Source organism: Amphiprion ocellaris, chromosome 12, assembly GCF_022539595.1.
Source record: "Amphiprion ocellaris isolate individual 3 ecotype Okinawa chromosome 12, ASM2253959v1, whole genome shotgun sequence".
NCBI lineage: Eukaryota > Metazoa > Chordata > Actinopteri > Pomacentridae > Amphiprion > Amphiprion ocellaris.
In genome coordinates, this window is record NC_072777.1 from 23051309 (window position 1) to 23063209 (window position 11901).

General features: G+C 43.1%; 1 protein-coding gene across 1 annotated transcript in view; it reads right to left on the reverse strand.

The window, feature by feature from the left end:
• Positions 1-11224, reverse strand: part of rev3l (REV3 like, DNA directed polymerase zeta catalytic subunit) — a 91595-nt gene extending 80371 nt beyond the window's left edge. The window contains exon 1 of the mRNA XM_023262369.3: positions 10590-11224. Coding sequence (XP_023118137.2) covers positions 10590-10728 — 139 coding nt within the window. The 5' untranslated portion in view covers positions 10729-11224. The remainder of the gene's footprint in view (positions 1-10589) is intronic.
• Positions 11225-11901: the final 677 nt, after the last annotated feature.

An 11901-nucleotide genomic window follows, 5' to 3' on the forward strand; every position in this document is an offset into this window, starting at 1 on the left:
CAGAGGTGGGTAGTAACGAGTTACATTTACTCTGTTACATTTACTTGAGCAACTTTTTGAAAAAAATGTACTTCTGAGAGTAGTTTTACTCTGCCATACTTTTTACTTTTACTTGAGTAGATTTGTGAAGAAGAAACGCTACTTTTACTCCGTTACACTGGGCTACACAACTCGTTACTTTTTTATTTACCACATTAGATCTGCTTTATCAGAGAGATGCCCTCAGCGGAGCTACCACATGACTGTGTTTCACCAATCAGACGAAGCAACAATAATCACGTGACTCCATTTCACCTGACGTCGCCTGCAGTCACATGACCACACAAACGCTACACATGTAGCAGACGGGGAATGGAAAAAAACGGAGGCATTTTCGAGAAGTTTGATCTTGCTTCAGAGTCCGACAACATTAGCATAGCATTAGCGTGGATATCTTTGGCTTTTGCTTTCTGTTTACTGACACGTGTGAAGTGAAGCATGACGTCAGGCTTGATAGGTCCGCGTGATACAGCGGGGTGAGTGGGGGGGCGGGGGTGAAATGCAGCATGCAGTATATCTTATCACTGGAAGTAGTTTGCACTGTTCAAGCATACAGACATTACCTTACTACAGGTATTTGTTTCAAAAGCTTTATGTTGTGAAACACTGAGGTTTGGAAATTTGTGTTTCTTGTGCCTTAACTTGTCATTTTGTCAAAATGTTGTTTATTTTTGCTATTTTTTTTTATTTTATTATTTAGAAATGCCAGAATTTGCACATTATTTTACATTTTTGTCTGTCTGATCACATGATTTCTAAAAAATAAATTGGACATTACAATCAAACAGTTACTCAGTACTTGAGTAGTCTTTTCACCAAATACTTTTTTACTCTTACTTGAGTAATTTTTTGGACTTCCCCAGGACATCTTCCGCCATCTTGACTTCCTCTGCGGACTTGGAACTTCTTGTTCTTTCCTCGTGTCTTTCTCTTCTGAAGATTGTTTGGCTGACTGAGTTTCCCCCAGTCCTTCCCAGGTGCTTTATATCAGTGATCACTGATCAGGTGTCAAGCACCTCTTTGCTGCTGCCGGTGCATTCTGGGAAGTGTAGTATTTAGTTCCATTTCCTGAGATTCAGCTCAACACTACTTTTTACTTACGCTTGAGTGATATTATTTTGAAGTAACATTATTCTTACTTAAGTGCAATTTTTGGTTACTCTACCCACCTCTGTTTATAATTGAAAGATCACACAAAGTACAGTACAGAGAAATAAAATTTATATTTAGTGTGACGAACCAAGGCTGTTCCAGGCATGTTTGGAAACCTGCTACAGGTCTTCTAAGTGGAACTGAAGATTTTAGGAGTCTGGCTGCATGTTTGGACTCGCAGCAGAATGAATTTGGGAGTGATCAGTCTCCTTCCCAAAAGCGTAATGAGTAACTGAAGCTGTCAACATAAATCAATATCAAATTAGTTGCAATGAAATCAATTGTTGATTAGTTGGTGACACCATCGCTGTGCATTACCTCGTAATACTCTCACATGAAGGCATTAATGCTTGCTGGAGTGAAATCTGCCTCTACCTGAAATGATTATAGAAAGGTTCACTTCTGATCCAAGCATAGGTGAAACACTGATGAACTAAAAACATAACCATGGCTTCCACTCATGTATTGCAATCTGTGAAGCCTGCCCAGTCTAAGTTGGCCCCCACAGAGACAAAGCTTAGAGGAAGAAGTCTTTTAAAATACAGTTAGAGTGTTACACAATAAGAAGAAATGGATACAATAGTTGAAATCAACAGCTTTAGCCCATGTTCAGGTGGATGGACAACAGCAAGCGAGCATTCCACTCTCATTAAGTCATCACAGATACTAAAGGAGTCTACCTTAATGCAGCCATCAGTCTGACACTGGCCCACACTGGCCCCCCAACAGAAGTGTTCCAGTTGCAGTTATTAACTTTACAGTATAATATAATAAAGATGGGTATCGGAAACTGCTGCACTGTAGCATGAAACACACATACACCAGTGCTACAGAAGTACACAACAAGCATCTTCACTGTCTTTTATTGTTAGTTAGCACATGTCCACAGCGACCTCAAGCTAAATTCTGAAGCTTATGGCTTAATAAGAGCTGACTAGATTTGTTTAAACATCATTCAATTATCAACATAGCTGTTAGTTGCAGCCCTATTCCTCAATGGTACTGCATGACTAATAAACTTCTCAACATCTGTTGGTGCCTAAAATATTGCACGGTATTGTATCTTTAATGGAAAATGACTCAGCCAAGTGCACATTGAAAGATGTCCCTGATGAATTTCTAGAATCCAGACTGACTGGGTCATTACAATGCCTCCTTTACTGTGTCAGGGTCAGACCACTTGGCCAACATGACTGATGTTTGCATCAGCTGTCCTTAGTGTGAGCAGTCACATGAGCTGAACTGTCATTCTGCCCACGGTCACAAAGGAAGTTACAGTGGAGTAATATGAGGGTGTGCTCAGACTAGATGTAAAGCAAATTTAAGGGGCAGGGAAAGTATCAAGCCAGTGCAAAGATGGCAATAATTGTAGACTGACTAAATTCATTGTGGGCAGTGTAAACTGAGGTGAATATATCCCTGTGCAAACAATGTTCAAACTTAAACTTCAACAAAACAACACACTTCACATACAGATGACAGCTGTTTTATATCTGCAAACATTCAGTTTAGTTTAAATGCCTCCATCATGTCTGATCTAGACCTAGGGGGAGAGGAAAAGCAGTATGCTTCATGCCAAAACAGCAGCAGTTTACATGTAATGTGTAGGCAAAGATCCAGTGAATCCCATTATGGCACAACAAAAAATTAATCACAAAGCTTATGTGCTGAAGAATCGGTGCTTTCCTGTAATAACAGGACTACTACTCCACCCTAATTTGCCAATCCCACAGATGAAAACTTAATCACTTTGCTTGGCTTTAAGTGCGTGTGTGTGTACAACCACTACACACACTCAGGCCTCATTAACATCCATGCTGAATGGCACAGCATGGTAGGTCAAAGCATCCCCCTCCTCCTACCCCCAGCAGCGATTCAAGCTTCCCTCGGCCTGCCAAATTCTTTCATTCTTTTTCAGCGAGGTCTTAATCTGCCTTGAAACACTGCAGAGTTCTCCTGCAGCGGTGCCAGTGGCCCTGAGGGAACACAGAGTGGGAAGTCTCCCACTCTCACAGGCAGGCAGGGCAGACAAAGCAAGGCCCATCTTCTCTCTCTCTCATTCTCTCTCTCTCTCTCTGGGGACAATGGTGCAGGAGGAGAGAGGAAGAGCCCAACACTGATCAGAGGACCTGAAATGACCCAACACCACGTGCCAACTTGGGCCTCACTCTTGAGACCACACAGAACCACATTACACGAACCTGCTTTGGGAAAAATAAGCACTGCCAGAATTGAGAACTTTACAAACTAGTCAATAGGGGCCTTCAGCAGGCCCCTGCATTAGTAGGCACTTCACATCAAACGCTGTCTTTTTCATGCAGCTGAATCAAAAGACAAATACTTCCTGTTATACCCCCTCTCCTCGCTCTCCAATGGGCATCTATTTCACCACGGAGATGAACTAAATCACATTACCTCATTGGCAAAGCCATCTGGCATAAAGCTACAGAAAAACAACAGCAACGCCAAAGTCTTGCACTGTCACAACCTGCATGCCCTAGTGGCTTTTTAAACACTCGGGAGGTACTGCATTTAAAATCGGATTTAAGGACAAGCTTGTTACTACATGTCAACAGACGCTGGACAGCCTGTGGCCCATTGAAACCTTTACAGACAGAAAATGCAAAGTGAACTGCAAAGCCATTCTAAACAGGTAGTGATTGTCCTTAAAATAGTTGGTGATGTGCTTCTCTTCACCACTATAGCAACCCTGTGTAGTAGATGTGTTAATATTCTATGATCAGGACTGTCCAGGACAGGCAACGTGTGTTTTGGTTGCATCTGTGTTTCTGGGTTAAGGAATAAGAGAGGTCAGGGTAAAACCCTGCTTTAACACAATTCGCTGTACTGCTGCAGTAGTGTCCTTGGGCAATACACTGAATTCTAGCGACGTCTGAAGAAGATGCTTTGAACACCTTGCAATGGAGCACACAACAAACTACTTCAAAATGAACTTCATTGCATTGTAAAAATAACATAAAGGGTCAAGTTTGCACACTAAAGATAGGAATCCCAGCAGTCGAAAGAAGACACCCGGCAGTTCAAGTTGTTAATGTTAAGTCACCTGTCTCACGTGAGTTCATGCGAATCGAGGTGACAGGGATCAGTGTGTGCTGAGGACAAGGACTGCTGCAGTGTCGGGGCTGTGCCCTCCACAGTGATGCCTTCGGATACCCACAGAGGAGCCGGAGGGAGCTATTATAGCCATCAATCAAATTGACTGGGCCGCAGCAGCAAGGACACTGAGGCAGCTGCTGTACACTCAGAGCTCCTTCAAGACAAAAGGAAATCTCTGCCAGCTACCAGGTAGTCAGCGCTGGCTGTGGCTCATTAAAACTACTCTGATCATCCTTGTGGGGGTCCATATTCACTGAAGTATTTTAATTAAAGAGTGTGCATTTTTACTGATCTAAACTGAATGCTATGACACACAAAATGTGTTAATAAGAGCAACTGTAGTGTGAATCTGGCTGCATTAAAATACAGTAAAGGTAAAATTAAAAGGAGATGTAACAGGCAGCAATGGAGTCAGCTGAGGGTGTAATAATTACAATCTGGGGAAGAATGAGAAGAAGACAACATTCTATAATCACCTTCAACCATGAAACAATAATTTGGTTAGCTGAGTGTCTGTCTCACTCCTTTCCAGATGTTGGCTGTGATGCAGTTTTGTTGTTTGCTGAAAGAAAAGAAGCCAAAAAAGACAAGATTTGGCCGTTCCTGTGTCTTCCTATAAAAACAACCTGGAAAAGGCATTTTAAAAAGTCGACAGCTTAATGTTGATGTAATTTCCAAGTTTGACGGTGGTTGTTGATTGTAGCCTCATTATATTGCCTCCATCTGGCATGGAGGCTATTAAATGAAAAGCCTTGACTTGCAGAAAGTAAACTTTCAATTGCTTGCAGCACTGCATTGAAAAGCCTTTGACAACAGGCCAAAAGTGCTTTATACTGTAACAGTAATGGATCACCTGGTTGAACGACCTCAGATAAACCAGCATTGTGCCCAACACATCACCTCTGACTAGATGCTGCTCATTAGCCACAAGCTATTCAGCCTGACTGTCTGTAACCCACCACAAAGACCACCTGTGGTATCGCAGCATTCAGACAGAGACAAAGCCTCCTCCTATATTTATATGTGATTCACAAAGGCCTGTGTGAGTGAGAGAGGGATGTTTACTTATTAAACCTCTTCACTGTGGCTGCCCTGACTGTGTCTGGACAAGTCTCTCTGAAACTAGATGGTAGCCTCCTACACAGGATATGCAACGGAAATGGAAGCGTTACCAGACCAGGAGGGGTGTTAGTGACCGACACCTGGGTGAAGACTGCGAGCTGATTAGGACTTCTCTGCAGTCAACTGACAAACTCACACAGGAACCTAATTCAGGATGTGCTCCGGCTAGTAATGTCAAAACTGGAGTGGGTGAGTCAGAGATGGTTCACAACAATAGTGTAAGAAGAGGAAGATGATGACGTTTACAATCCTGAATAAAGCATTCCAACAGCTTTCAAAAACAGCTGGGGTACTATCCAGTACTCATACTACTATACTATATAGTATGCCTGAAGAAAGATTATGTATGTCCCAATGTATAGTACATCAAATGTAGTATGCATTGCCAAAAATATCTGGTCAAATTTTGTCTTTTGCAAGTCAGCATGCTTTTCTCGCCATTCTGACCCACAATCCTCTGCACATTTATGTCACATGCAATGCGCTATGGCACAGGGTATAAAAAAATTTAGCTGCCAGGAGCACACAGACAGATGACAGCTCATTTTGCATTACAGACTGCAACGGTTAAGGCTTAGGATGCATTTTTGTGATGAAACAGAATGTTTCAATTGTATGCCTACTGCATTTAATAGTACATACTTTGCGAGGTCATACTTAAAAAGACAAAGTATGTGTCTTGGAACAAAGCCCGGGTTCTGACAGGTTTTCCACTGCTAGAACATTTGGGCCATTTTGAGGTGGCCAGAACCTTCGTAAAAGTTCCAACCATGGGAACCTCTCCCCAGTAGAACCTCTTTAAGGGGATGAAAAAGTGCCTACTCCATAGTAGAAAAAAATGGCCTTGTGGGACTTAACGCTGACTGGTTCAACTCAGAGAAGGCAACATTAATTGGGTGCATTCAGTGGCTTGATGGCCTTGTCAAGTTGTGGTCTTCTTCTCTCTATCAATGGCATCAATAACACTAAATTCACCATATAGGCTAAAACAACACACCCTCCATTGTTCTATTTCCTACATATTCTTGGAGCTGGAGTCACTATCAGTATTTACTATTTGTTTTGGCATACTTGGAATTGATAGTGCGGTCAAAACTATCTGAACATACATCGCAATGGAAACAGAAAGGTTAAAAGTGCAGATTATGTATCCATTGATGTACACGTTCATGCCATTTTGCAGATGCCCTGGTTTAACAGAGAAGAAAACCACCTATTTATAGCCCTAACAAACTAGTAAAGCTGAAATGTAAGTATGCCTGTGACAAAACTGTAAAAAAAAAAAAAAAACACTTTCTTTCCATTTATAAACTCGACTAACTTCACTGATTTTCAAATGAACAGAAGCGCTCTGTCCCAAAAACCCATAATCCTGTAAAACATTCCTTCCTCCATTCAGTGTTCAAAAAGCCTCTACAAGAAGCTGGGCCTCAATCTGGAGGAAAAACATCACAGAAAGAGGATTAGTGCGGAGCAGCACTCGATCACTTTTTGTGATTCTCCTCTATCACCACCAACACTCTGGTAAACCTGCAGCTATTACATGCATTTAAATTTTACAAAACTGCAAAATCATGAGGGGAAAAAGAACAAAAGTCAAATCCAGAGACACCATATCAACAAATAGACGTCTCACTCAATTATAAAGTGATTAGAGGTAATTGGAGCAGCGGGTAGAGGATGATAATTGAACCAGAGTAACCAACAGGAACAGAGGAAAGTAAACAGTTAAAGGGACAATGACCTTCTGCCTAATGAGCCACAGAGTCCTTCTGAGTCTGCCTATTATCCCATTAATGGATCCGGGAGGAATTCCTTCAGATGGCATTAAGGGTTCCCCTGGAGAGAGCTAAACCTGGGAGGGAGAGGAAGAGGCCCTGCATTTTATCCCTGCCTGCGCTTCACTGCTTGGCCTCCTCATTCAGGTCAATTGGTCATGCACTTTTTCCCTCTCTGCTCCTTTACACACCCAATAAACACTCAAGTGCACATGTCTGAGCGAGGCACCAAAACAGTGTGCCTCCTGCCGTCACGAGGCCCAGCGCCTGTCAGTGCATCTGGGCAGAGCTTGTCGGCATCAAGGCTGGAGATCAATGCTGTCAAACCTCAAAAGCTCCCAGCCGCCTCAACAGCGGCTCTCAGCACTGCGAAAGAAGGCTGGATGTTTAGAGTCCTAGGAGACTCTCAGTGAATGCCAGTGAAGCTGGTTATGAATAAGCATAACGTGATACTGATTATGAATGCAACAACAAAGGGATTTCTTTTTTCTCGCCTGCTCTCCTTGAGCTTTTCCAGAAATGGGCATGCATGTACAGTATGTGTGCGACATGGCCAGCGCAGCCGCTGAATGCTTACAAAGAGAGGGGAGGGGGAAAAAAAGCAGGAAGCTTGGCATCGAATTACACAAGGCTGATGGGTGGGAGTGTGTATGGCTCAGGTCAGGGAAGGACAGGGAATATGAGGCCTGGGGTATTAGCCAGAGCCACATGGTGCAGATGCACTGTGGACCGCTTACACCAGGGTAAACACGCTGATGAGATAAAAGCTGACACACACTAAGCAAAACTGTTCTACACTCCTCTCTTCATCACCAAGAAGGCAACAGGGAAATATTAAAAAGTAACTTATTTTCAGTAGGTGTGGCCTCGGCTACAGAGGGAGAAAAGTGATCGCTCTCTGCTTCAATGCATTCCAGATGGTGATGTAATTTTATTTCTGGAAACGTAGCCACAGAAGCAATACATAAACTGAGTGAGAGGAGACTGCTGCGAATCTGCAGAGCACCAACCACAGCACACAAACTACAGGCAGACAACTTTGTCATTTCTGTGACTTGAAACAACACACCGTCAGATTAAACCACACGGACAACAGAGAGACGATGCCAACTAGTGTACTGGTGTAAGAACTGAATCAGTGAAAGCTGTCAATGCTTCAATGAGACCTTGGTTTCCATTTAAATGCCACAGTCAGGAATGTTGACCAATCAGACGGTACAAAAGGCATACAGACGTGCTCTAAACAAGAGCATGTGTGGGGGAAATGGAAATGGAGCAAAGGCAGCATCAATCTTATGACAACTATCTTGTTCTGTTAGAAACTATTTTTCAGGTAGGGCTAGATTTCTTCAAAGTGAGTAACATTCAAAGTGCTGATATTATGCATGAAGGCACACTAGAATGACACACCAGGAACTGAGCCATCATCATTAATGCGATGTTAATGTTATTAATTACACTTGTGTTTTCCTGTAATGACAGGTCAACTGTCTGCTGTAGTAAACATATTGCATGATGAATGTCACGGATGTCTTTCTTCCCACATTTGCTGTCTATCTTGAGTGCAGTTATCAAATTAAGGAACCCCCCCCCCAAGTTAGGAAGAAACAGCTTCTTAACTTGCTGCTTTTCTCTATATTTTACCATTCAAAGTGGCTTATCTTTGGGTTTTAGTCCACATAAGGTGACGAAATGGTTAAAAATGCCCATCAAAATTCTTTTACTTCAAGGTTATACTTGAAAGCCATTTTTAAATCTGACAGACAGCCAAGATATTCAATTCTTTCTCTTGATATATCAAGGAAAAGCAGAAAATTTGCATATAAGGCTGAAACCAGCAAATGTTTAATCCCTTTATTGGAAATTTACTTTGAAATCTCTACAAATTCGCAAAATGATTAATTCTGTTATCATTGTAACTGCTACTACAACAACAAAGTAGATTTTCAGACCAAAAACATTTATACAACCATATATAATCCAATAGCTGATCACAGTATTAATTATATATGCATACTATATCCTTCTACTTTCTGGTTTGCAATGTTTGCAATTCATGGGTTGATTGTGGTTCACTGAATGCTGACTATTGCTCCTCCACATACATTCAACTCAGAAGCTTCCCAGCCTGCCTATGCAGCAGTATGTGTGTGTGAGCAGCCCTGTTGTATCAGAACAACCGCATGCGAACGTGCAGGTTTATGACAGGACCGAATTAGACCTGACACCCAAACCCCTGACCCACTGTCCTTTATTTCTCCGCTCTAAAGCCTTTAATCCTCACTGGAGGTGCATCCTGCTGGACGCTGCTCCGGGTCGTCCTACGAAGGAGGAGCACTGACTGACACCAGCCTTCGCTCCCATTTTCCCCCACTGGGGACTGACCCTTCTAAAAATACACACCGTGACTGTACTGGAACAGTGCTTTCACCTGTCATACAGGGTTGAAAAGGGGGCAGTGCAGTCACTGGTGAATTTGGCATGGGTGCTAATGCTGTGCCATTGTGCAGGAAATTATTCCATTGTTTTGTGGTGTGGGGATTAAGGTACCTAGAGTGCTCGGCTGCAATGGCTTTAGCAGAGAGCAGGGCATGTGCCAAAGCTCAGAAGAGACACAAATCTACAATAAATATCAGCACCTTCTTTGTCAGTAGTATTGCATATTGTATGTCATGATATCTGTTCCACATAAAGGCTTTGTAACAAGAAAAAGCACCGCACGTTACACAGTGAGGGTTTTGATTTATCACGATAACCATTGTTACAGCCTGCATATTAATGTGCTGTCAAGATACCCTGCCTTTCTAGTCTTTCTGCATATGAAAACACCAGATTTGTCATTTTCTGCCACTACTACATCTGTTTGGCTTCAAATATTGCTGTATTTTCATTAGTGGGGTGTTTCCTTTCTTCTATTTTCGTTTCTTCTTTTCTAGATATACAAAGAAAAATAGAAAAAAAATGAGGTGGCAGCGTGCTGTCCACACTCCACAGGTTGCAATAAGCACAATAAATCCAGCACAAAGAGGAAGAGGTAAGTTGTCTCCTAATGCCACATGTGGCAGACAGAGGTGCAGATCAGCAGCAGCAGCACCATGATGGGGGAGAAAACAAAGCGGGTGAGGAGGGAGACGAGGACTGGCGGCACTGCAGGCAGCCTACATGCATAGAAGCAGAGGTGCATGCCGCGTTGGTACAACGTGTCAACACTCTGAAACACCTTCTTGTCATTTTGCATAAGCAGCCGTCAGGTTTCCTCTAAACAAAGCAGAGCCGCCGCGTTTGCGTCCAAGCGGCAGCGGCTACCACGCGGCGTGCGGCGCTGAAAAGAAAAAAAAGGGCAGAGAGCCGACAACAAATAAACACAAAGAGTTTACAAACCTGCGGGTGTTGCTCCGAATATCCGCACCACCGGCACTTTTCTAACGTCGCTCTCCCTGAATTCAGAATAGCACACGTCCAGGTCTTTAATGGGACTTGCCACATAGTAGTCTGCGGTGACGATGCGCACCGCGAACATGACTGCCGCGTCCGTTGGTCCACCGAGCGGCAGAAAAGGCTTTAAAAAACTACTGTTCCGAGTCCATAAGCCGCGGAGAGCTCGGTGCTGAGTCGATACTAGCAGGAGGGGAGGGTGTCACGGCGGGAAAACAGACGACAGAGCGGTGGGGGAAGCCCCGGTTGTGTCCCATGAAAAAAACAAACAAAAAAAGACTCCCGTGGCTCCGAGGTGACGCCGCCGCCGCCGTTGAAGGTCCAGCTGCGGCCGCTGAGCTACACTCGACGGCGGCGGGTAATTACCTCCGCAGCTCTGGGATTCATGTTGTCACCGTAGCGGTTTCGTGGGTTTAAAAATCTCTCTATGGGTGTTTGTGTTTCCAGCCAGGAAGACGTCCCCCAGGCTCCCCGTATGTAGCGTTATCTTTCCAAATCACGCCTGAGAACTAGTCCCAGCCGGTCCCGCTGTATCAGCCCGCCGCTCGCTGTTGCTCCCTCCGCTTCCATAACAGGCTGGCGGCGCTACGTTAGAGAATCACAGAGCAGTAAGCTAACCGGACGTCACCCCAACGCTACTTCCTGAAACAAATTTCAGAATAAAGGCAGTTTGGCCTGTCAGCGCAGTGATTCAAGGCAACAGATTGAGATTTATTTTGAAAGGCTCAGATATGGCACTTGTTTATGGGCAACAGTTACAGAGTAGTTAATTTCATTGAGTAACCTCATGTACAGACATACGGCTAGTTTGAAGATCGTGTCATTAAAAGTGGCTTATTTCACCAGCGAAATACAGATCGTTCCTTTTTCTTTAAATTCTTTTATTGTGTCGAGTTGTCCTCAGATTCCCCTGTGTGTAACAATAGTGCAAATAAAAGTATGCATGAAGCTAACAGTAACATACCACTACATCCAGTTCGGCATTTTCAGCACAAACGTCTGAAAAAAAAGACTACGATTCATCACCTTACCCCGTTGTGAGATAAGAAAATATAAGATAATTAACCTTTCATTATTTTTACAGTGATCTAAGAAAGAGGATAGTACAAAAATCCTGAAAAAATGGGTAAAATAGAAGAGAAGAAAAATAAAGAAGCATACATAAGTACTTCTGATGTTTTACAGATTCTCCTGTACTAGTTTGTAGGAATTCAGATATTGCATAGATTTATTTAAGTGGAAAAAATTGCAGTATTGC